General features: G+C 42.8%; 2 protein-coding genes across 4 annotated transcripts in view; both read left to right on the forward strand.

Annotated features, from left to right (window-relative positions):
* Nucleotides 1-1,436: 1,436 nt before the first annotated feature.
* On the forward strand, nucleotides 1,437-16,793 carry edem3 (ER degradation enhancer, mannosidase alpha-like 3). Its single transcript, XM_008277519.1, has 20 exons — nucleotides 1,437-2,641; nucleotides 2,723-2,768; nucleotides 3,096-3,196; nucleotides 4,495-4,534; nucleotides 4,843-4,955; nucleotides 5,107-5,260; nucleotides 6,015-6,149; nucleotides 7,723-7,828; nucleotides 8,089-8,186; nucleotides 8,791-8,916; nucleotides 9,008-9,091; nucleotides 9,304-9,387; nucleotides 9,723-9,847; nucleotides 10,798-10,969; nucleotides 11,051-11,196; nucleotides 11,309-11,453; nucleotides 11,902-12,093; nucleotides 12,348-12,513; nucleotides 13,792-13,977; nucleotides 15,498-16,793. Exons 1-20 carry the CDS (start codon nucleotides 2,553-2,555, stop codon nucleotides 15,875-15,877), a joined length of 2,688 nt encoding a protein of 895 aa, XP_008275741.1. The 5' UTR covers nucleotides 1,437-2,552; the 3' UTR covers nucleotides 15,878-16,793.
* Nucleotides 16,794-20,309: 3,516 nt separating this feature from the next.
* Nucleotides 20,310-25,489, forward strand: part of LOC103354221 (uncharacterized protein C1orf21 homolog) — a 40,102-nt gene continuing 34,922 nt past the window's right edge. The window contains exons 1-2 of one of the 3 annotated variants that reach the window (XM_008277523.1): nucleotides 20,310-20,418; nucleotides 21,809-21,909. The gene's annotated coding sequence lies outside the window, so the exon portion shown is untranslated. Of the gene's footprint in view, nucleotides 20,419-20,918; nucleotides 21,550-21,808; nucleotides 21,910-25,489 lie in introns of those variants that run through there. The other 2 variants (XM_008277524.1, XM_008277522.1) reach the window with 2 other exon arrangements.

Consider the following 25,489-nt stretch of genomic DNA (forward strand, 5'->3'; position numbering starts at 1 on the left):
AAATAGACAATAATAAGCGATATGTGCAATTCCAAGTGAAGTGGCAAGTGGCTGGAGCTGTCCCTGAGAGTAGCGTGTGTGTGTGTGTGTGTGTGTGTGTGTGTGTGTGTGTGTGTGTGTGTGTGTGTGTGTGTGTGTGATCAGAGTCCAAGGTTTGAGTGTGTGAGGGGTAGGGGGAGGCAGAGCAGGGAGGGAGTTGAGCTTCCTGACTGAAGACTCTGAAAGACAGATGTGTGAGGTCACCTATAATATGGAGGGCTTTGTGGATCAGACAGGTGTTATGAATGTCCTGAAGGGAGGGCAGAGAGGCACCAACAATCTTCTCAGCTGCTCTCATTATACGCTGGAGGGTCTTTTTTGCAGAATGCGGTGCAGGCACTGTACCACATCCTGCATCTGGTCAGAACACACTCGATGGTGCCTCTGTAAAAGATGCACATGATGGGGGCTCTGGCTCTTCTCGGTTACAGTGCAGACGTTGTTGAGCCTTCCTGATCAGTGATGCAGTGTTGTCAGTCCAGGAGAGTTCCTCCGTGATGTGCACATCCAGGAACTTGGTGCTGCTCAGACTCTCTACAGCAGCACTATCAATGGTCAGAGCAGCATGCTGGGTGTGGGCTCTCCCAAAGTCCACAGCAATCTATTTCTTCTTATCCAAGTTCAAAGAGAGATTGTTGTCTTCTTAAACTTTATTTCCATTTCTGCAAAGAAAGCAAGCACGTACGTTTATGTTCCATGAACCATGAAACCATGAAATATCAGGTTTGATAGACTTATTAAAATTGGGCAAATATGAGTTCCGACTTAAAAATGATAGTAGGGCCTTAAATTCAATCACACACAAGTGCACGTGATTTCTTAAAGTTTTGCATAATAATAATAATAATAACAATAACAATAATAATAATAATAATAGTCATCATCATCATCATCATCATCATCATCATCATCATCATTATCATAATAATTAGAATAATCATAATAATAACGATAAATGTAGGCTCCAAATACTAAAAATTTAAACTGCGAACAAAATCTGAGGCGTTTCAGTAACATATATGTGTCTGATTTGACCCTAAGTGAAGCTTTGTTGCCTTTAATTGTATGGATAAACAGGAGGGGCTACAGAAGCTCTGTAATTTACGAGCTTTTTTCAGGGGCGTCTAAATGCAACACAAGAATGAAGTTGACTGATGGGTTCAATTTGACTTTTTAGTTCCTGAGCACCGACTTTCAGGGAAGCCTTTCAAACTTTATATACACTATGAAGCCATCCAGTGGCTTTAAATGATTATATTTCCGTTAAATTTACATATAAAGAGTGTTACAGGAAGAAATTAACCGCAATAGAGTAGATTTGAAATGTTTATCAATGCTGCCTGACAGGCTATGATCCGGGGAAACTATCCCTCAAACCAGGAAGCGGACGTTGTTGACGCTTTTTTCTCATCGCTACGGCTTCTGGTTTTGAAGGCAGCTAGCTTAGCTAAACAGCATAAACACGGCGAAATTTTCCGCTTTTTTAACCCGAACCGACGTTAAAGATAGCCCGGCCAGGCCCACTCTTCAACAATGGAGACGATTTTTCTCGATTTGTCTTGTATTCCCGCTTCGCCCGTTGTTAACGGCCCGGCTAGTTAGCACAGCTAGCTAACTGGCTAATTAAACCCTGACAAGTGCTCGGCTGACGAAAGAGAGCTGTCAAGAGGAGGAAATAATTAACTCACATGCTTTGAAAGAAGGCTTTACAGTCCACACACAAGAGTGATAACAGGAGCTGGTGTGAAACGGGAGCTTCAAGAGTTGCTGGTTTGGTTTAATTTGCTTGTTTGTTAGGAGAAAGTGAACGATTCGAGGAGAAGGGATTTAAACATTAATTCGACAAGGACTCCTAACTTGCTTGATTTAGTGTGAACAGGGAGTCATGGAGATGGCGTTGAGCCTTCACAGATGAAAGCACAGGGTTTCCTTTTAAAACAGCGTTGTAATTTTCATGTGTAGATCCCTGGATTCGTTTGGCTCTGGCGGATTTGCTGCTAAACAGACGTAAATGTGAGTCTTTTGCTGGTCAACGTGTCCTGTGTGCTGTGGATCCAGGTGACAGCTTGGAAAAGTAAACAGGTGTGACAAGAGGACGTGGAGCAAATGCTGCCTGCTTCATCTCAGCCAGGGACACTTGGATATCTGGGTACTTGAAATAGCAACATTCCTACAAACTGTTCAGTTTTAGTTTTGGCTGTGGGTGCAAACACTCTGACAATCTGTCCTGTTTTGGTGAAACACAGATGGAGTGTAAGTGGGTGAAATTGAGCAGCAAGCTAGGATTGTCTTGATTAGCTGGAACCTCATAGGAAAAATTAGTTTAAAAAAATATGATCTTAGAGTTTTAAATTAAAGGGAAGGTGTACATTACTTGATTGCTTTTTATTACAGTAAGCTGTTTGGTCAAGGCAGTTGTAATGACTAAATATTTGCACAGCTAACTGACTGTGAGCTGGACTGTAGTTGTATGCATATTGCTCCGATCGTGCCCCCCTCACACACACACCACAATGCCGCCTGTACTGTTTTTATTAACGCTGCTTGGAGCATTATGCCACCTCGGACGGCCCATGACAAGGGAGGAGAAGCACAGATTGAGGTGAGTTGGAGAAAAACGCTCAGATTGTATGAAAAGCATCCGAAAAAGCTGATTCGTGTTTATTCTGTGCTTTCCTCAAAGGAACCAAGTGGTCGAGATGTTTGACCATGCATATCAGAATTATATGGTAAGTGAAACCTTTGCAGAAACGAATCCTCTAAGAAATGAAAGTTGTCCTTTGTGCTGCTTTCTTGGTATTTAGAAAAATGGGCTGCTTATCGCTGCTCACATTATTTAGTGATGTGATGTTTTTACTGTCGATTACGGGGCCAATAATACACCTATATATAAGTTATATTTGATGTTAATTTGCATGTTTTTTCCCAGCTGACTTTTTGCAACTTCCTTCAAATTTGCATAACTCATATTTGGTCATTTTAAGATTACAGGGGTTTCATCAGACTGCCTCTTATGGAACAGATAAAAACAGAATGTGTATCTGTGTGTTTCCCAGGACCATGCATATCCAGCAGATGAGCTGATGCCGCTAACGTGCAGAGGACGAGTACGAGGACTTGAGCCCAGCCGAGGAGACATAGATGATGCACTTGGCAAGTGAGTATCAAGCTGCCTTTGTTCCTCCACATCTAACATAGTAATGGAGAAATCACAACGAAGATTATTTACACCCACATTATGACGCTGGCGTTGCCTGCACATGTCAGATTGCTTCATCTAAATAATAATAATTGCTACAGAAGCATCGTTATTTCAAATCATTTTAGCACATTCTGTTTGAGGCACAAGGCGAGGCGGCTTTGTCTATTGCACAGAGTTGGTTTGAGAGTTCTTATCATACACAAAGAACAGCGTTAGAACAACATTGAAACACAGACAGAATGAAATGAGACTTTAAATGATAAAAAATAAAGTAAAAGACAAGTAGTTAAGGATATCAGTCGATAAGAAATTCAGCTGTAGTGCAGTTACAGTGCTGTAGTGAGCTGTAACAACAACAGGAACTAACAGTGCAGCAGCAAAAATGGTAAATTAAAAACACAGGAGCACAAAAATATGTAGAATTTAGATTTAAAAGTGGGGCTGCAGGGTGGTGCAGTTGGTTAACACTGTTGCCTCACAGCAAGAAGGTCACCGGTTCGCGTCCCGGTGGAAGCACTGGGATCTTTCTGCGTGGAGTTTGCATGTTCTCCCCGTGCAGCGTGGGTTCTCTCCACCATGTTGAGGTTAATTGGTGATTGTAAATTGTCTGTAGGTGTGAATGTGAGTGTGCTTGGTTGTCTGTCTCTAAGTGTAGCCCTGTGATAGACTGGTGACCTGTCCAGGTGTACCTGCCTTCACCCTGAGTCAGCTGGGATAGACTCCAGCCCCCCATGACCCTAGTGAGGATGAAGCGGTGTATAGATGATGGATGGATGGATTATGAAAGTTGGGGTTATTTGAGATAATAAGAAAAATGGTTCCTTTTGTGTGCAGCTGTTTTGGATTGTACTCTAAATATAAAAGATCCGATCTGTTCTTTGAGTAGCTTAACTGCAGTGTAAACGATTGAAGCAGCAGTATTTTGCTCAGTCGTCTTGATTCTTGTTCGACAGCAGTGAGTCAAAGTCTTCCAAGAGTCTTTTTGGGAATACAGGCCGAGAGCTACAGACTGCCCATGAGATGAAGGCGTGACTAGAGTTTCTCCTCAACTTATTTGAACACAAGACTGATTCTTACTATTTGTCTGAGGTGGTGAATTGCTGATTTGGTCCCTGCCTTAATGGTGCTGCAGGAATCAATCTGAGCATTAACTTTTCATTCTTTTCTTTTCGTGCCAAATTGGAATTGTCAGTATGAATAATAATGTCGTAGCAACCAACATGTCTGGTAAACAGTTATTTTCTCTTTACTAGGTTTTCTCTCACCCTCATAGACACCCTGGATACTTTAGTGGTGAGTATCACTTCTGCCTATTTTTGACATTTAGTTGTCTTACAGTAACAATAAAATAGCATGAATGTATTATACACGCTGCACAAGTAAATGATCCACGATCTTCTGCATAATAATGACGTTTTATGACTGTGTGAGTCACTGATACTGTAGAATGTCAAGAAAAATCCCAGTGTTACTAGTTAAAAATGAACAAGGTCCTTTATTAAATATTCATGAGAGCATTTTTCTGAGTGTACTTTATTTCACTTTTAAACTGTGAAACTGCATATAATTGAGGCAGATATGTCACCGTTCCTCCCTGGCAGCTTTTAAACAAGACGACCGAGTTTGAGGCTGCGGTGAGGAGAGTCCTGTCCGACGTGAGGCTGGACAATGACATCGTTGTGTCGGTCTTCGAAACCAACATTCGAGTCCTTGGGTGAGATTGGATTGTCGACACGCAGTTACTGTTAAGCAATAAACTGCTCAGGCACTGTCACGCTTCAAGTACAACACTTTTACCGACAAGCAGTAAACAGAGCAGCTGAACTAGACAAAACACTTGATGGTTTAACGGTGTGTGTACTCAGTGGTCTGCTGGGAGGTCACTCCATGGCCGTGATGCTGAAGGAGGGAGGTCAACACATGCAGTGGTACCAGGACGAGCTCCTGCACATGGCCAAAGACCTGGGACTCCGACTGCTGCCCGCCTTCAACACCAGCAGCGGCCTGCCTTATCCCAGGGTGAGACAGACACACACAAGTAGACATGCATATTGTAAAGTGGTTTTGTAATTTCTTTTTTTTGGTGTGGGCAACTACATGCACATTTAATTTCCTTTTAATGGGTAGCACCGCATAAAAAAGCTGTTGTCATGATCGGAGGATAGTAACTGCTCCCATAGCTGTTGTAGCAGTTATTAAAAATAGGAGATTAGATAGATTTTATTGCTCCCTCACTGGGGAAATGTACATGTTGCAGCAACTACATGCAAAAGAGGCATAAAAGAAGTGAGACATGAAATACAAAAGTACAAAAAATATGAATAGAATAAAGATTGTCCACGCCTCCCACATATACAGACGAGGCGTGACGATTTACATATGGACATGTGTTGGTTGAAACTAGGGTCATATGTGATGTAATTCCAGGAATCAGTCCAAGCCTGTATGATGAAAAATGTCCAAACTTACCCTTTAGACAGAACACTTTTTTTCAAACCTAATCTATATTTAATACATTTAATCATATGCGTGATACAAAAGAAACATTTGAGCTTATTTACATGCTTCCACAATATATGAAGAACTGATATCTACATTGGCTCGGGGCATTTTCTCACATCACGACTACATATTTCCATTTTCTGCCTCGCTGCTCCGCTCGCAGCTGTCACAGCTTTCAGATGCAGACATTTTCGTGGCTGACTAGTCCCCATGCACAGGCTCTCCTGAACAAAATGTGACACTCGATTTTTTTTTTTTGTCCGATCGACAGGTGAACTTGAAATATGGCGTCAGGGGTCCCGAGACGAGGACGGGCACAGAAACGGACACCTGCACGGCCTGCGCGGGAACCATCATCCTGGAGTTTGCCGCCTTAAGTCGCTTCACCGGGGACCCTGTGTTTGAGGTGACACGTCGCTGTCGTATAATCACATCCTCTCATGACTCATTTAACGTTCTGTAAAGCGTTCCAGCTAAGACAGCATTGTATTTTTTGCCATAATTCTAAGCTATGATGTCATCTTTTAACTGAAATAAGGTAATACTTTTGACATCAGCTGATTCTGCAACACTTAAATGAGTCACTGCCACGTGTCTGCAGGTATACTGTGACGTTTCTGATGCTTGTTTTCTTCGCCACCGTCAAAGAGCCGCTGAGCGGTTTGAACGCCTTCAGATATTTGAACAGACACGTCAGCACTGAAAACCCACACAACAAGTAGCTCAGGTTTCCTTTGAGATCAAGTTGCAGATGCTTTATTTTGTGAAACCAGCCTGTTGTCTGATGATGTGTGCGCACTGTATCTGCCATGTATTCAGTGAAACCTGATTCAGTTTTTGCTTGTTTTACTTTTTAAAAACTTTACACTGCTCAAATCACGAACAGATGACGGATTAGGTGTACAGATGGCCGATAAATCAGACTTGATGGCCAAGTTTCCCAGCAGCATTCAAGTCTCGTGGACAAAGAGTTATAGATAATAGTCAGAGAAACCAGTTTTCACTTTTTGTGGCAAATCATTTAGTTGTCTCTCTATTGTGCGGTGCTGTAATAGTGTGTTGTTAGGTGAGATGCTGAGGTGATCGCTGCTCTTTGTCTGTTTACTCAAAAGCTACCCAGCTGGATTTAATGTAGCTTGGCTAAAAGATGGAGCATAGCCTGAGGAAGAATTCATGACATTGTGGTGCAGATCCTGCTAATCAGTCAACTTGTCGAGGATAAAAACATTACTTTTGGTGGAGAAAGTGGTCTCTGAGTGACCTACTAGTTACAACAGGTTTAAGCAGATGTCAAAATTGCTGCTTGTCATCATGTTTTTGTACACTGATGTCAACCTGGAATCATTGTGTTAAAATATAATGCCTTGCAGTTGTTTTTTTTTTTTGTTAGATCTGCATCCTAGTTTTCGGTCTTTGTTAGTTGAAGCAGCAGTTATTTCTGAGCTTGCTTGAAAATTTTGAGTTTAAAAGCAGCTTTTTTTCACAAAGCACAGGTGTTAGTCATAATGTAAACTGGGAATTTGTTCCATTTAAGTGAGACATCATGCACAGCACCAGGACCCTGACAATGAAGCGGTTAAATGGGATTCTGACATTCTTTATTCATCATGTATTTCTGTACTTTAGCTGCCTCAACATGTCAAAATGTGTTCTGTGCAAAAAGCCCCCTCATGGCAAAATAATGAAGTTTAAAATAAGCTCGACCAGGACATCATGTCTGCTTGTTGATCAGCCTGGCTCTTATGTAAAAATAAATGTGTTTTCGTAAAGTGGACATACCAAAGGATGGGGAAATTGTGTTAAGAAAAAGTTAGATTTAGATTTTTTTTTGCTTGAGCTGGGACTGGTTCATTTCCTGGCAGCAGCAGACTGCTGAACAAGCACTGAGTCAATCACTGTAATCATTCAAACAGTGGAGAGCTACTGCAGATTGATTTTTACTTTGTTAATCAATACTGCACCCTTCCTCGCACACACAGGCCCATGCCCGGAGAGCTCTGGATTTTCTGTGGGAGAAGAGGCAGAGGAACAGCAATCTGGTGGGAACCACTATCAACATCCACTCTGGGGAGTGGGTCCGAAGAGGTGAGAGGGAGGAGTCCCTGGTGGGGTATTGCTGTGACTGAGTGACAGAACAGAGCAGATTAAGAGATGAAACTGGGGAAGTGTCTGTTAAAGAAAGAACAACATGGGTGAAGAAACTGTGAGTATAGGAGTACGAGCTTTGTGTTTGGGCGGGAGGGGCGTTTGTTTGTACAGCGGCGGCATGAGTGCGAACAGAACACTTGTTTGTCCTCTGATTTTTGCCGTCTTATGAAGTGATGGATTATTGTGTTTGTTTCCAGACAGTGGAGTAGGAGCAGGAATTGACTCGTACTATGAATACCTGCTAAAGGCCTACATCCTCTTGGGAGACGACCTCTTTCTGCAGCGATTCAATATTGTGAGGACACACACATGCACACATGCACGCACATTTGCCAGAGTAATTTGATGCCTCTCTGTGTGCATAATAGCATTTGTCACAACAGCGTCTACTGCATAAAGCAGCAATACACCAGCACATATTTGTGGATTGTGCACTTCAGTTCAGCTCTTCACTGAAGAGGCAGATGTTAATGTAGTGTTTTTCTTAGCTAAATACTTTTTCTCAACATGTTTTAAAGGCCCAAGCTTCTTCACATGAGAGAGATAAGATTGTACATGAACATATTTTATGGAGATGTCAAGATTGCTTTGACTGAAAAAATGCAGTTTTGGTTGTTTTGTCCAGTCAGGTCAGACAATCTCTGTATTTTCCAGTGTTAATATCATAGGAAATAACACAGAAATTAGTTTTTTTCTTTGTCGTGAGTGTTTATTATTATAAAAAAATTACTCCTGGAGGTTTGAAGGCAAGTTTTCAGGGGCTTTTTTTAAAAATTTTTTTTTAACATCTTCACACTCATTTAATTCACAGCGTGTCTAACACTGCTTGTTCCATTTTTCCTACCCTTACCTTAAGAATGTCATATCCTCAATATGTCCGTTTTATATGCCCCATTTAGCACTATGCATCCATAATGAAGTACATTAGCCAGCCCCCTCTGTTGCTCGACGTCCACATCCACAAACCTCTGCTCCCCGCTCGCACCTGGATGGACTCTCTGCTGGCCTTTTTCCCCGGACTGCAGGTTAGATTAGATGATGCCAATTGAAGCATTTACTATCTTTACAGACACTTTTGCCATTTCGAATAATCTTGTACATAACGTGTTCGTGCAGGTGTTGAAGGGAGACATCCGTCCTGCCATCGAGACTCATGAGATGTTGTACCAAGTGACCAAAAAACACAACTTCCTCCCAGAGGTAATCTGCCTCACAACAAAAAAATAAAAAATGACTCAGCACCATTTGACCATAGAGTTAAATAACCGCATATGGCTTGTGTTGCCAACCAGAACTGTTTGTAAATGAACACACTTGTATTTCATGCAACACAGCTGCATTTTAACTTCATCTCCCTAGCAACACTTGGGGCGGGTGTGCTGACCCCTTTGTCCTTCTCTGTCCTTCCCCAGGCCTTCACTACTGATTTCAGGGTACACTGGGCCCAACATCCCCTGAGGCCTGAGTTTGCAGAGAGCACCTATTTCCTTTACAAGGTAATTTATCAAGTAGTCTGACATAATGCACGCAATCTCTTTTCACCGCCACAGTGTCGAGGTAAGTGTCTGCTATCATGCAGCAGTATAAGCTCAATATTTTTAACTTGCAGTTTGTGATTTTTGACTAAAAAAAAGTGCACCAGAATCTCTTACAAACACTGTCTTCATTTCTGCAGTAATTAAGCAGCCTCCAGCATGAGTGTTTGTAATTTGTTAAAACCTTTGAAGGAGCATCATCTCTCATGTTTGACCTGACCTCAGCCAAGCTTTTGTTCCCAGTTCATGTGCTGTACTTTTGTCAGGATAACACTTTTGTTCTCTCGTTCTCCCAGGCCACAGGGGACCCTTACTACCTGGAGGCAGGTCGCACCATCCTGGACAACCTCAATCGCTTTGCTCGTGTTCCCTGTGGCTTCGCTGCGATGAAGGACGTACGCACAGGAAGCCATGAAGACCGGTCCGTAGATAAAGACTCTGGATTATTTGGAGTGTTTAGACATGCTTTACATAGCAGTAGATTTAAGATAATGGTGTGATATGAAACACAGCAAAGACTTCTAACTAGTCTGATAGTTATATGTTGACATTCAAGGGTGAAATAGGAGGTAATAATCCCATATGACATGCGTATACTGTTTAACGCAGGGATTATTAAAATCTAGCTGTTTAAAGAATTATCACAAAACTGCAAACTGACATTTTAGAGTTGCTAGTAAAGATGACATGGCAGGAATGTTAAAAGGTGAACAGCGTTAAGTGAATTCATTGTCAAGTATGGAGTGGAGTGGTGTGTAGTAAAGCTGAGTCCTTAATGCAGCGCCTCAGGCTCAGTTCCAGCCTGAGGCTTTTGCTGCATGTCATCCTCTCTCTCCCTCTCCCCCTGCAGCTTTCCTGCCTCTCTTCAGCTGTCCCCAAGTAGAGGCAAAAATACTTAAAAAGAAAGAAATACATAGCCTACACCAGGGCTGTGTTCAAAATTGCATACTTTTTTACACTAAGTACGAACTACAGCTGCCCTCACAAAGTACGTGGTGTCTCATGCAGTATGCATACGATGTGGACACACCACTTCATCATAGTGATGCGCTCTAAACTTTGACCATTGCAGTCTGCAGTGTGAAATGAGCTGTCATCTGTCTCTGCGGCTCTCGCATACGACTCAGTGATGTACGCGATGTAGCTGCGCAGAGGATTTTGGGTCAGATTGGCCATAAAAGCGTGCATACTTCAAAGTCCGACCTGATTAAGCGGAACATTTTTGGCGTGCTACATCTGACACAGTCCGTATTGGAACACAGTGAATCTTTTTCTCACATACTATATAGAATGGTCGTATGGATTTTAAAAGCAGTCCAGTGTACAAAAAAGTGTCCCACATTTTTACACATCTTGTCTTTTTTTTCCCAGAATGGACTCTTTCTTCCTGGCTGAGATGTTTAAATACCTGTTCCTGCTGTTTGCTGAGGCGGACGACCTACCGTTCGACGTGGAGGACTACGTCTTCACAACTGAGGCTCACCTGCTGCCCCTGTCCCTCTCCACAGCCCCTCACTCCTCATCCATTCCCTCAAACAGAACGGTAATGATACGATTTCACTACAACTAAAAGTCACCAATGTGTTTGATTTACTCAAACCTGTCGTTTCTCCTGATACCTCAGTCGGAGGAGGAGCTGGACGACTCTAACTTCGATTGGACGTGTCCCAACACTCGCCTGCTGTTTCCTGACCCCGCCTTCCCTCGGAACTTGAGAGAACCGATCCGAAGTGCCGTAGACAAGAGCTGCCCACGTCCTGCCCCTTACAGGTATGTACACATAGTATGTATATATAGACTTTGCTGGTTATATATTCTCAGTATTTGCTGTATCCCATGTGATTTTAATTCCTTGCTTTTCTTCTCCTCTGCCTTCTTTCAGGGAACCTGGTATGGGCCGTCCTCCCCTGAGGGCTCAGGACTTCATGGCAAACAACCCTGAACATCTGGAGCTGCTGAGGAGGATGGGAGTCAGTCTCATCCACCTGAAAGACGGCAGGGTGCAGCTGGTCCAGCATGCTACTCAGGTAAACAATTCAGCAGCAAGGATGCACAACCAAGTAGAGGATTGTGATTGAAAAACACAGAATCCAGTGCTGAGGTAGCTCACTTTCTTGATAGTGTGCTACTTTTGGTATAACAAGGTAGCGTTTGATGCAGCACATTACTTTTTACTAGCAGTCATTACAAAGCAATCTCTTACACGTAATGATACCTCTAGAACTAATGTGGACAAACTGCCTTTTAAAATGGAGGGTATTTATTTTTCAGTGTGCAGCAAATGTCTTCAGAACACAGCTTGTGCATCTCTGCTATTTTTTACATGTAAAACAAGCATAACAACATGGTGGTGCTGATGGTGCCTTCATTTTGGCAAACTGGCTTCTATATTTTTATCCCAACAATATGTTCTTTTTGGTTTCTTTCCACTTTCATTTAAAATGCTCTCTCCCACTCTGTTACACCTACACCTAGGCGGTGAGTGCAGTAGCAGCAGAGGATGGCGTTCGTTTCATGCAGGAGATGATGGAGCTGTCGAGCCAGCAGCAGAAAGAGCAGCTGCCTCCCAGAGCCATTCAGATCGTCTCGCATCCATTCTTTGGCAGGGTGGTGCTGACCGCCGGCCCAGCACAGTTTGGCACAGACCTGTCCAAAAGTTCCACAGGGGTGAGTGGGTTTTGTAGCTTTGCCAAGCTTCCAGGTTAGAAATGGGCACTTCACTGTGCTCCTGTTTGTTTTTCCTGAGAGAGACACTCAGTTTTGCCTTGTGTTTTTGAGAGGGCACTTCCTCTCCAGGAACATTTTCTGAAGGACAGATGGAAATACGAGTGCTCGGTTTAACGCGGAACATCTGGGCTGAGACAGCAGTGCTGTACAACATAAAATTAGTGTGTTCCTTCACTTTTTCCTCCTGTGCACAGGTACGAGGCTTTGTCACCGTGGCCGAACCCTACAGCGGCTGTACCGAAATCACCAATGCGGAATACATCCAGGGTCACATTGCTCTGCTCCAAAGGGGTCAGTGTATGTTTGCAGAAAAAGCCCGACACATCCAGAAAGCTGGCGCCATTGGAGGCATAGTTATCGGTGAGTTCATGCAGCAAGACGGAAGATGACTACTCAGTGACAAGATTAGTATTTGATAACTGGATTATCTTGAAGACAGCAAGTCCAGTGTGGTCCTGCCCACTATATTATTGTGTTACAATTAAGCAGAACTTCCATCCATCCATTATCTATACACCGCTTAATCCTCACTAGGGTTGTGGGGGGTTGGAGTCTATCCCATTTGACTTAGGGTGAAGGCAGGGGACACCCTGGACAGGTCACCAGTCTATCACAGGGCTACACTTAGAGACAGACAACCAAGCACACTCACATTCACACCTACGGACAATTTAGAATCACCAATTACCCTCAACATGTTTTTGGACTGTGTGGGAGGAAGCCAGAGAACCCGTAGAGAACCCACGCTGCACGGGGAGAACATGCAAATTCCACGCAGAAAGATCCTGGGTGTCCTCACTGGGACGTGAACCAGCAACCTTCTGGCTGCTAGGCAACAGTGCTAACCACTGCTCCACTGAAGCAGAACTTTTGTGAGATTAATAATAATAAATCATAGTTACATGTGTTGCTTGTGTCATTAAAGTTACAGATTCCTGTGCAGTACATGCTAGCGTAGACAATAAATTCTCCAATTATCTTTCTATTTCATTATTTTTCTGTATTTGTTTAAAATGCTAATTCCCAGCTCCATTTCTAAAGAACTGTCCACAACCAAAAAGATATTTGTTTCACTCTAGTAAACAAAACGCTAATGAAATAACAAGAATTACCTCTTTGCCCTCCGTCAGACAGTTTAGTTGCAGTTTACGTCCACGTCGGTCCATGTTGACCTCTGAGACACAACATGTCACTACTTGATCGTTTCATCCTATTGGACACACACATTTTGTCATAATTAGTGCATACGTTTTTGAATTACTGTGTGTTTCGTGAGGTCACAGTGACCTTTGACCACCGAAATCTAATTAGTCCATCCTTGAGCCCAAGTGGATGTTTGTGCCACATGTAATGAAATTCCCTCGAGACATTCCCTGATTTGTTGTGCTCCCAAGAAGGAGATGGACGTGAGGTCACATCACCTTTGACCCTTTGACCAGCAAAATTAAATCAGTGCATCCTTCTGCCTGAGTCAACTTTGTGCCTAATTTGAAGAAATTCTCTCCAGGGGTTCAAGAGATGGACAGAAAAGGGACGGACGGAAGGATAATCGGAAAACATAATGCCGACATGGAGGCATAAAAGCAATAATCTGAAAACAGAAGTGACTACAGTTCATCTTCTTTTGCTCCCTTCCAGATGATAACGAGGGCAGCAGCAGCGACACGGCTCCCCTGTTTCAGATGGCCGGCGACGGACGCAGCACGGATGACATCACCTTGCCGCTCCTCTTTTTGTTCCACAAGGAGGGCAACATCCTACTGGAGGCGCTGAAGGAGTACAGAGAGGTGGAGGTGCTGCTGAGCGACAAAGCCAGAGACAGAGGTGCGACATTAACCCCTCACAACGCCCACCTCCCTCTTCTTTGTTTCACTTATCTCCCTTCATGAGATTGATCACATCGCTGTACTTATATCTCTCCGCTGACTGAGCCTCATTACATGCTCGGCTCCATAAAATAAAGATGAGGTGTAGGGATTCAGGCACTATTTGAAGTCTCAGAGCTTGTGACTCATTCCGAAACCACCCACCAGCTGTGGGTATAATGGGGCATGGCGGAGGTTTACAGCCTTATCAATATTGCATCCTCATTCTTTTTCCTCTTTTTCCTCATTAGCCAAATCCCTCTATTCCCTGTAACGGTACCTTTCTCTCCTCTCTTTCTTGGTTTCTCTCCTTTTTTTTTTTTCTTTTTCCTCCATAACCCTCTCCCCTTTGGATGAGCAGCAGCCATATTCAAAGGTAAACCTCTTCCTGGAAGCCTGATTGAGGGCAGTAAGTACGCTCTTCTTTTCCTTCTTTCTTCGTCTGTTATGCCCACGTTTTTCATCCTTTTCCTCGCCTTAATCCCTGTTTCCCCTCCTTATGGTAATGCTCGTATCTCTCCATCCCTCTCTCTCTCTCTCTCTCTCTCTCTCTCTCGCACTCTGCCTTCTAACCACTGAATTCTGTTGGAGTTTGATAGAAAAGCTTAGTGCAGTCACAGGATTGTGTCATTTGCTATTTCCCCCCCCAAAAAAGCTCGAGGCATGATAGCTTTTTAGGTCGTTTGTCACTGTGGCAAGGCTAGACAGTGTAGCAGGACTAGATCACAGCCGGGAAGTTACATGGGTTCTTGGAAAAAAGTTCCACTTGTAATTTATATTTTGCTCTGTCTAGATTTTGAGTGAACAGCAGCGATTGCAAGTTTTCTTAACTAATGCGAAGAAGCCGAGACAGTGACACTTGCTATGAGACATGAGCGGGCTGTAGGTGCAGGACAGCTGCATAACAGCTGCTAGAAATCAAAGCATCTGCTTTTCCCTCTTTTCGCTGAAACACACACTGGAGCACAGATCCATTGATTAATACCCAGTTTGTTTAACCACAAAACCGCCATGACACCAGACAGACCAGACAGTCAGTGCCCATCTCTACCTGAACTGTGCAAACCTTGATGTTACAGGTTGCTGTTCTCATCACAGCAATTCTGGATGCTTCCTCTCAGCTGGATAACAACACATTTACAGTCCACACTTCAAAGAAGCAGCAGCTGTATTTTTAGAAACAATAACAGATCAAACGCAAAACGTCTTCCCAGATTTGTGCAAAATTCACAGTTTTGCCAAATTCCTTTTTCTCAGTTGACTCTCAATTTGGTTGTGCAGCTATGTGAGAGAGGTTTTATCCTGAGGGAAACATGACTCACGATCAGCATCATGCTGTTAGAGTTAACAGCCTCTCGATGAAAACGGTTCTATTTTTGACCAAGGATGGGTTGCCAGGAGGCATGTATGGATTAGTGCATGTGTCCCTTGTACATGTTTTTGTGTAGCGCCGTTCTCACGCCCCGACTTCCTTTTCAGGTGTGGATGTGCAAGAAGCAGAGGAGGACTGCTTGACCGAGGCAACAACGCCGACCTCATTCGAACCAGTCACCCAATCACAAATGAGCACGGTGGAGCTAGATGAATCTGCCGCTGAGGAAGTCACTCCTGCAGAGGAAGAAGTCAGTCCTGTGGATGAAGACACTAGTCCTGCAGAGGACGTTAGCCCACTAAAAGAAGAAGTTAGTCCCACAGAGGCTGAGGCTGATTCAGCTCAGCTTAAAGAGGACAGAGACTCAGAGAAGAGAGAGGAGCCCGAGGCCGACACAGACTCAGGCAGCCAGTCGGTGGATGAGCTGCTGGCTGATTGGCGGGAAGACTTGGAGGCGTTCCAGCAGATGGAGAAGGATGAGCTCTGACAGTAGTCAGGCACCTCGTGCCCTGTGACTGGTTTGATCCCGCCGTGAGGAGAGACCTGGAGGGAGGGACTCTTCACGTCGCCAGCCTCAGTCTGATGGACTCAAAGGAAGCTGGGAAGATGTCTCTCGTAACAGTTTCTTCTCTTGCCCTCTGTGAATGGTACCATGTGCCAAGGCAGCCCGCATACTGTATCTCTGGACCACAAAGGAGTCCTGTTTAGGTAGATGATGGGTGAGAGACCAGGGTTCTTACCTCATGTTCTCATACATTTTTCTGTTTATGTGTCATAACAAACTCTAATGAATGACATGGACCAGACTGTCTGTAACTGCATCTCACTTTTCTGTCCAAATTACTTCTCAAACTGTTCTCTCTATGCATTTCTGACTACTTTTACTCAATCGAATGCTGGTTCAACAGCTACTTTCTCACCAGTTAATCCATCGACCAATTCACTTTGTTTAAATGTGATGATTGTTTGTGATGATACTGTTTTGCTGGTCTTGGGCCTAATCACATGTACACATTGATGAGAATTAAGGACTTCATTACAGGAGGCGATTGGTGATGAATAATGCTGCAGGATCTTTTTATGGCTTTATGGCAGACAAACCCAACACCAAACGGAATCTCTCTGGAGGATATATGAAGTCGTGTGTCGATGTAAATATGTATTTGTCAAGATATATTGACTCAAATAATATAGCGCTGTTCGCTCAGGTTCTGGTTCTCCCCCCCACAAAAAAAAAAAAAAAAAAACAGCCTCTGGACCACAGAGGGTGGAGCAGACACACCCTCAGCAGTGATGGGGTGGATCACACACCCACGGGCCGCCACAGGAGGGCGCTGTGTATGACCTGTCTGCTGGAGCTGCTGACTGGCTGAAAGAAGCAGAAATAAGCCAATAAATTGAAAGAATGAAATTAAATAAAAATTTAGAGGGAAAACTGGGAATGTTGCCTCGATTCTTTGAGTTTAATTTAAATGTTGCAAAAATGGATGTAAAATGTAAGAAAAGGTGTAAATGCGGCAGATTTACACGTGGATATTTAGGCGTTGGTTGAATCCAGCTTAAGTTTCCTGTTGTTCTGTAGGCCTTCAGTGTAAAAACCATTTTGTTCTGATAAAACAAACAAACAAAAAAAACACTCATAGATTATTCAGCACATGTCATGTCTGTGAATCTCTCAAGGAAATGCTAAACACATGTTGACTCCTCCGAACAAAAGCGAAATATTTGAGTGGAAGGCGAAGATTTTGAAATCGCTTCTTTTCCGACAGACATTTCTAAAAAAGCTGTGGGCGGACACCCACATCAAATCACTGGAGTCGAGATGACAGATCTGTAATTGGGAAATTCTCAGCATGCACCCTAGCATTAGTGTCAAAGTGATTAAAGCAGCGGTTAAAGAATATCTAGTGGAAATATGCTCTTGCAAATAAAAGTCTTGTATTTGCTTGTTACTTAAGAAAAAAGTTCAAAAGATTTTCAGCAGAACTTGTCATTGGGCAGAATAGAAACATGTAAGGAGCGTTTTAGTTACAGCTATTAGAGGTGGAACTAACTTTACTACACTTGATTCTGTTGAGTTCATCAATCTTAACCTGCAAGTTAACAGTGAACACAGATATGAGATAAATGTGGATTATAAATACACTCTGAAAAGTAATTAAGCTACATCTACCAGTTGATCAAATGCATGATCTCAAGAAAAATAATTTAATTTACCGGTTCAGAATAACCTTTTTAAGTTACAAACATTATTTTGAAGGATTCATGTTGCATCAACTTAATATTTTGTTCAATTTGAACTCAAAATTTCTGCGTTCAAGCTAAATTCAAACTGAGGAAACTTAATGAAATTTGCTTGAATTTTTCTTCATCTTGAGCTCAGGGTTTAAAGTCAGTCCTCTCTCCTGCCTACTAAAGATGCCTAAACTATTAAAGACAGTCAAGACTGCTAAATAAAATACCTTTGATTGTAGAGGAGAATCTGTTTCTTCTAACTTTGGTGAACATAATTTCCTTCGATGTCATATCTCAAAAATTATGTATGAAGTAGCATAAAATTTAACCTAAATACAAGTAATGGTTCTGAGTATATGAGTAAATGTACATCCTTAAGTGGTTGGTTATTTATTCATTTTTAAAGTGACATTAAAAGTGAGTTTGATGAACAAATGGGATGAGGAACCTCCATCGGCAGGATGTGTCAAAGTTAGTAAAGCAAAAAGGGAAAATATATTTTTAAAAAAAGGGAGAAATGATAAAAGATGTGAAAAATGTGAATCGAATTTCAGAAAGTAATGAAATATATAAATAAAAGGAAAGCTGAATAATTAAAATCATTCCTGCTATCTTGTAAATGAAGCTATGATCAAAAATGCAAAAAGGGTTGCCAGGGCTTTTAGCTGAACCTACTTTTCCCCGGATTGCCTTTTTAAAAAAAAGTTTTTTCCTGTGAATTATTAAAAAACAGAAAACACATCCAGGCTGCCGAAGCTGGTTTCTATTATCTATATCACCAGACATTAAACTGATGCAGCTTTGCTTCTGAAATTATGATATATGGCATGGTTTTGATGCTCGGAGTTGATGACAGATAAAAAAAGAACAAATATAAGATTTCGGCTTTAGATTGTGACACCAGGAATGGATGTAAAGTTGAATTTGGGTGTAGTTCTTGTCAGAATTAAAATGTGTTTTTCACATCTGATTTATAAACTTAGGAAGGCTCAGAAATGCAGCAGATGAAGGGCTTCATGGGGCTGGTGCTGAAACTAACAGGACATCTTACCCAAAATGCACTTTTTTGAAGTTTTCTCCAGTGAATTATCAGAAAACAGAAAATATATCCAGGGTACCGCAGCTTGTTTCTATTACTCCATATGACAGACATTAAAACGGTGCAGTTTTGCTCTTGAGACTATAATACATCCCATGATTCTGATGGTCTACGTTGGTTATAAAAAAAATAATGTGCTGAACAATAATGAGTTTTTGCTTTCGATTGTGACACCTGGAGTGGATGTACAACTGATTTGAAGCTCTGATGTGTTTGAATGATTTTCCAGAGTTTGTGTGTCAATCTTCTGTAGTTGAAACCAGAAGTTTACACACACTGTATAAAAAGACACATAACCTTTAATTTTTCTCACTATCTGACATTAAATGTGACTAAATTTGCCCCAACTAACTCAGATATTTACATCAAAAGCTTCTAAAGCCATGACATCATCATCTGGGCTTTTCCAAACAGTTTGAAGCCACAGTAATCTTCATGTATGTAAATGTCTGACTTTGAAGAAAAAAATCTCTAAAGAATTCTCTCTCTCATTATTCTGGCATTTAGCAAATAGAAATAATTTTGGCAATCCTGACTGACGTAACACAGGAAAAGTTTAGTCTGATTTAATGTCAGACAGTGAGGAAAAAATAGGTTTTGTGTCTTTTTATACAGTGTATGTAGACTTCTGGTTCCAACTGTATGAAGGCTCGTAATGTAAGGACCACAGGCTTCAAGGGCCTGTAACTAAAACTAACTTAGTTTTTTTGTTGTTGCAAGTTTTCTCTGATGAATGAAGATATTGTGCATTTACTGGTGCATTTTTTCCTATTACACCTACGATATATATTCCATGAAAATGACACTCAAAGTTGATCATAAAAAAAAAGAGAGAGAGATTTGGGCTTTAGATTGTGACACTTGGAGTGGATCTAGAACTGATCTGAAGCTCTAATGTGTTTTTATGTTCTGATTTTTCAGAGTTTATGTGTCAGTCCTCTTTACTTATTACTTATAAAGGCGCATAATGTGAGGGCCAAGGGCTTCAAGGGCCTGGAACTGAAACTAAGTGAAAAAGTTCACTCAAAATGTACTTTTTTTTAACAGATCACAGACTGGGTGCATTTTTTTTCTACTAAAACTATGACATATCCCATGAAAATGATGCTCCAAGTTAGTCATGGAATTTATTTTTATTTTTTTGGCTTTAGGTTGTGATACATGGAGTGAATATAAAATTTAATTGGAATTAAAAAAATAAAGCAAGAACATTTTATTTAATTTAAAAAGCCACCCACCCCTCTGGACTTAAAGGGCCTATAATTAAAAATAATTATGGTAAAATTTTACATGGCATTAATTAAACATCCTGAAGTTAATGTGCCAAAAATCCTCCAGCTGATTGCGAGGGGGGGTCAGGTGGGAGGTTTTTCCCCACATTTGGCTCCTTTTTAAAACCAAGTGACCCCCACGCACTAGATGTTCCTCCGGGTGGCTCCCTGTCACTGCTGGCTCCTGGTTAAGCCGCCGGTGATTGGTGGGTCTGCTGTGGGGCTCCGCTCCTCAGCAAGATGGCTGCATTGCTGCGCGCAAATAGTGGCATCCTGGTGAAATGACGCAAGCCACAGTTTACGCTCCGTCCTCGCCGCTCTGCGCTCTCCAGTCTCCATAGCGCAGATCCCGCCCGACACACACGGAAGAAGACCGAGCGAGGGGCGATCCTCCGGTGGACCGAGCCGCACCGGTTCCTCTGAGTAAGTACCCAGACGCCACATTGAATCTCCTAACCGTGTCCCAGAGGTGCCGTTTTGACCACCGGCGGAAAAGCTGCTCGTAAGGACGCAGCTTGTGTCTTTTTGGTGACTCTTTTGTTGTTGTTGTTTCCTGAGTGTGCACCGTGATTCCCCGGCGCTCTTTGCTTCCTGCACACCGGAGCTTTTTCGCATCTGTCCGTGTTTTGGTGAAGCTCCGCAGCGGTGCAACACACAAGAGAAAAAACGCGGCTTTATCTCACCGTTTGAGCCGGAATGAGCTTGGACATGCGTTGGCTCAGCGGCGCATTTTCAAATTTTCCACACATCCTGGTTGCTTGTGCCACCCTGTCCCGCTGCTGCTGCTGCTCTATGTAAAAGGCCGATTTGGGTTTTTTTCTTTGGAGGAACACTCAAACAGAAGAGGAGGTTGAGGACCAGGGGGGGAGCTGACCGAGACTACAGGCCGGTCACCTTTTTTTTTTTCTTTTTTCGTTTTTTTGTGGAACTATGTTGCTCCACGGCTCCTGGAGGAGGAAACAAAGCGCCTAGTGTCTCCTTGTGAGCGCAGCTGGACACAGCTGTTGGGCTTTCAGGAGCTCCGTGGCCGGACCAGGAGCTGCCACTGCTGCACAGCTTCACCCCCCCCACCACCATCATCATCCTTGGAGAAGTTGTAGTGCAGCCTGGGTGCTCTACAACTTCTCTATTGTGGTGGCAGAAGCTGCTGCCCTCAGTAGTCTGTCTGCTGCACAGCCTGGGTGTCTACAACTTCCCTACTGCCTCAGTAGTCTCTCTGGCATGTACTTAAGGAAATGCACATTGCCTTTTGTTCCTCATTACTGCTGTCGCATGTGTCTGAGGCTAGACATGGGAGTCACAGCAGCCTGAATTAGATTTGATATACTGGCGGCTCATTTGCAGCTCATTTGCAGCCCTGAGCTCGTTTCAAATGCACTTCCCCAGACACTATTATACAGACAGGGGAGTTTAAGTTCCCCCTTTGCTTGAATGGAAAGTGTTTGTGATTAGCTGCTGTGGATTTTCCTCTTACATCCATTCTGGTGTGATGTAGGTTCCAGCAGCATCCTGTCACCAGCAGCTTATGTTATATAGGTTACAACCAGCAATCTCGTGAGTGGACGTCCCCTCCTTCCCCCTCCCTCGCTTTATTTTTTGATTTATCTGTTTGTCTTCATCTATCTGCCTCCATCTGTCTTTCTCTCTCCCACCCCAGCCTCCCTCCCTCACTCACTCACTCACGCACTCGCACAGTGTGTTGCTCACATATGGCTTTTGGTTCCGGTGGCGAGCGAGAAGGAATAAAAAGCTCCCTTCTCTTTCTCTTTCTCCTCTCTCTCTCCTTCTCTCTTGTCTCTTTTCTCGGAGGCAGGAGGTTCTATTCTTAGTCCTCTCCTCCATCATCATCATCATCCTCATCATCATCCAGCCCGTCCACCTGTGGCCTCTTCACCTCTTCAGCTTTTGGTTTGGGTGAGCATTTTTTTTTTCCTTCCCGAATGTGGAGGGGTGAGGGTTGTCATCATCGTGCATCACCTGTGATGTCACCGTGTGAAAGGAGGTGGATGGGGTTGCCATGGTTACCAGGATGTCTACCCCTTCCGTCTGTGTGTGGGGGCGTAAGGGAGAGGGAGTTCCCACGACTGTCTCTCCCCCCCCGGCCGCATCCAGTTTTGCTCCATCAGGTGCGATGAGGCCGGTCTGTATTGCGGTGCATTAAAAAAAAAAAAAAAAAAAGCACAAGGCCAGCACAACACGATCCCTCTCAGGGATGTGACTGAGGGCACCGGCCGGTTCGATCGGTTCGCCCGCCCCACTTGAATAGTCAAAATGTTGCAGCCTGAGAAAGTGCACTCGTGTCACTACTTTCTGCTTCGGCATTCGAGCTCCGTGTGTTTATGTGTGCACAACTGTGGTGGACGTGCAGATCGGTGGGGATGTGTGCTGGTTTTTTTGGTCTGTCTTGTGTCTGTTCTGCCTTTTGAGTCAGCAGGGATTGGCTGTGAAGCTTTTTTTTTTCCTCTGCTTGTGTCTGTCACATGATGAAGCAGCGTCCCCCAACTGTTTACAGTGCTCAGAGTTCAGTCAGGATGGGACAAAGAGACAGAGTGCAGTATTGATTTCACCTTCCTTTCCCCCCACCCCTCCTCTTTTTTCTTATCACTTATTCCTATTCTGACTGACAGAATGCATCTGTTTCCCATCTGCTCTGTAGATAAAGTTGGTTTCTGCTGGAACCTCTGCAGGCCTCCATCGTGACAACAGTGTCAGGCTGATGTGAGAGAAGAAGCTTCAGGTGATAGTGAGAACATGATAGCTGAATCTGCACCTGAGATCTTTGAAACTCAAATGTGGGTTCGGTGACGTCTCGACACATCCCTGGTTCCCATGCCGGTTTTATTCCCCTGATACTATGTGCAAACACTCCAGGAACTCACGTGGCGGGACGTTTAGATGGATTGCTTTACGTGTAGCATTTGATGGAATCAGTCTTTAGCTCCGTCATAAAACATAACGTGACATTGCAGGAATTATAGTCGCATGATTAGCGGTTATTAGACGCATAAAGTAAACAAAACAAACGCTGTGGGTATAGCAGCAACGGAACAACAAGCGGCACTGTCGTCTGCGGGCTGAGCAATAACTCAGTTTTAGCATTTATTGACTTCTGGCCGAGTCGTATAATGATCAGATGATAACTTCTAGAGCTGCAGTGAACAATTATTTCCATTAATGTTTCATCCGTTGATTATTTATTTGATAGATCATGTTTTAAATGCCACAAAGTAGTAAAAGGGACTTGTTCCCAGAACCTGAAGTGATGTAATCAAATGACTTATTTTAGCCAAATAATACAGGAGATTAATTTTAACATTCAACATGACCAGAAAACGTCATCAAATTGTCCATTTGAAGCAGGAAGCAGCACCTGTTTTAGATTTTTGCTAGAAATGTTTATCTAGAATCTGATTGGCTCACCAAATAATGTGCTTGTAATCCTTTTAGTGTTGTATTTCTTTCTTTTGTAGCAGATTATTGCACATTTTTCAAGTTTTTAAACCAACAAAATTGCTTTTTTTTACATCCAGGAGGAGTTTGCTCTGGTGATGCAGAGTAGTGTCCATCTCACTTAGTTCTATTACAGTTCTTCTCAGTCGCTTTGGTACATTTTTCGAATCATCCTCGACATTTGCAAAACATTAAGTGTATTTCTCAGAACAATTCGTACGAATAGCGAAACACCATGGAATACCTGCAAAAGGCAGTTACTCGCTCAAAATCCTCAGTTTGTCTCTCCAAGTAAATATCTGTCAATGAACATGTCAGTGGCATCAGAATGACGAGTCCTTGTGTCAGTGTGTACAGATAAGACAGTCATATTGTTTAGTCATGTTGTCAGTATAACAGTGCACTCTGGAGGGATGTTCTGATGTAAACTATGGCTAAAGTTCTGATGACAGTTACTGTAAACTGTGAGTTACACCTTAGTGTATGTGCGAGAGACTGGATAAGATTCGCATTTACGCTTTTACTGTTTGTACTGTAACTTGTGACAGACCATGTCGTTGTGGTACAGAAAGGAAAAGACAGCACTGCATAGCACAGAGACAAAAACCAAAGTAGAAATGTAAACAGAGGACAGTCTCCTTTGGGAAAACTGTACATGCAGTGTTGTAGGAGTTACAGTGCAGTCTTACTATACACTTACTTCCTTGATGCACCTTTGAGCTACTTCAGAAAACTGGTTGATCATTGGTTGATCTATGTGATGCTACACACATTTCCCTTCATTAGAGAAAGTCAAGATTCACCTTGGAGCACTTTACCAATTCAGGACAGATGTAAGTCTAATAGAAATATGCTTGACATATTATGACAACTTGTTCAACCATTTTGCATGTAAAGACTTGTGCGATGAGCCTAAATGTTGTGGGAGGTGAGACTATTCAACAGAGACCCACTGTAATGCATTCTGATCTACATGACATGAGCAGCTGATGATGTAGGAAACAGCAGAGAGTTGTACATAATCATTTGCATGGATGTACCAGAGCTTTTAGAACTTGTTCAGAGAAACGAGAAAGTACTTTGTTGATGTGACACAATGATGTGAAGACTGAACAAGTAGTTTTGAGAATTTCAGTTCTGATCTGAGAAATGCACCAAAAACTGTGATATCATGAAATTAATACTTGGACAGCACCTTGGTCACAGAACGGATGCCGTATATTTACTATACAGACAGTCAGTGATCACAAAAAGAGATGCATATGGGTCTTTCGCCATAGCATTACACTTATTTCCAATATTTGAGTTTTCTGTGAATGGTTTCAGCTGTAACAGTGTCGACTCTTCTCCCACTTCTGAACTGCAATAAGCTCATGAAAGGTTTGCTGCGTGTGTCTCTGCACCGGATGGATAATGGATGAGGGGGGAAAAAAAAAAAGCAGTGGTTTTGCATCTGAAAGAATAACATTGTGAACATCACACCACGTCGAGATGTTGAACACGGGCCTCGGTCTGCAGCTCCTCGGCTGCGTTTCATTCACCAGCAGACACTCATCTGAGACAGCTTCGCCAATTATCCCGCAGCATGCCAATTACGCGTGGATTGATATTTATTTTCTTCAGCTGTGGTAATTTCTTATGAATATTAATGCGGCTATTCTTAATTTTTCCAGCTCGTGGGCTGGTTTGTTAGCAATTCAGATGGATTTGGGTGAGAAAACATAAACAGGTTTGACCTTGCGTGGCTGCTGTGTCGTCGGAGGAGGAGGAGGAGGAGGAGGGCGGTGCTATCAGCCGCGCAGCTGCCTCTCGGTGAATGTGTTGAACAAGCACTCTTGCAGTCGCATTAAAGTTGAACGTATAAAAGCAGCGATAGTAAAAAATATATAAACCACAGTGCTAAACACCTTTTTATAGGTCTTCTATCAACAGTTAGCAGCAGTTGGTTGGCTTTGGAGGAGCTGCAGCTTAAACATTATTTAACTACAATGAAAACACACAAAAAAAACACATTGGACAAATGCATCCGAAGAACAAAGCAGAG

Source organism: Stegastes partitus, unplaced genomic scaffold (assembly GCF_000690725.1).
Source record: "Stegastes partitus isolate 25-593 unplaced genomic scaffold, Stegastes_partitus-1.0.2 Scaffold99, whole genome shotgun sequence".
NCBI lineage: Eukaryota > Metazoa > Chordata > Actinopteri > Pomacentridae > Stegastes > Stegastes partitus.

Excerpts from the sequence above, each read along its gene's own strand:
- edem3 (XM_008277519.1), top strand. The coding sequence starts at position 2,553 with ATGCCGCCTGTACTGTTTTTATTAACGCTGCTTGGAGCATTATGCCAC. Across the intron at positions 7,829-8,088 it reads TGGGGAGTGGGTCCGAAGAG|ACAGTGGAGTAGGAGCAGGA; the intron begins GTGAGAGGGAGG and ends GTTTGTTTCCAG. Across the intron at positions 11,197-11,308 it reads CCACGTCCTGCCCCTTACAG|GGAACCTGGTATGGGCCGTC; the intron begins GTATGTACACAT and ends GCCTTCTTTCAG.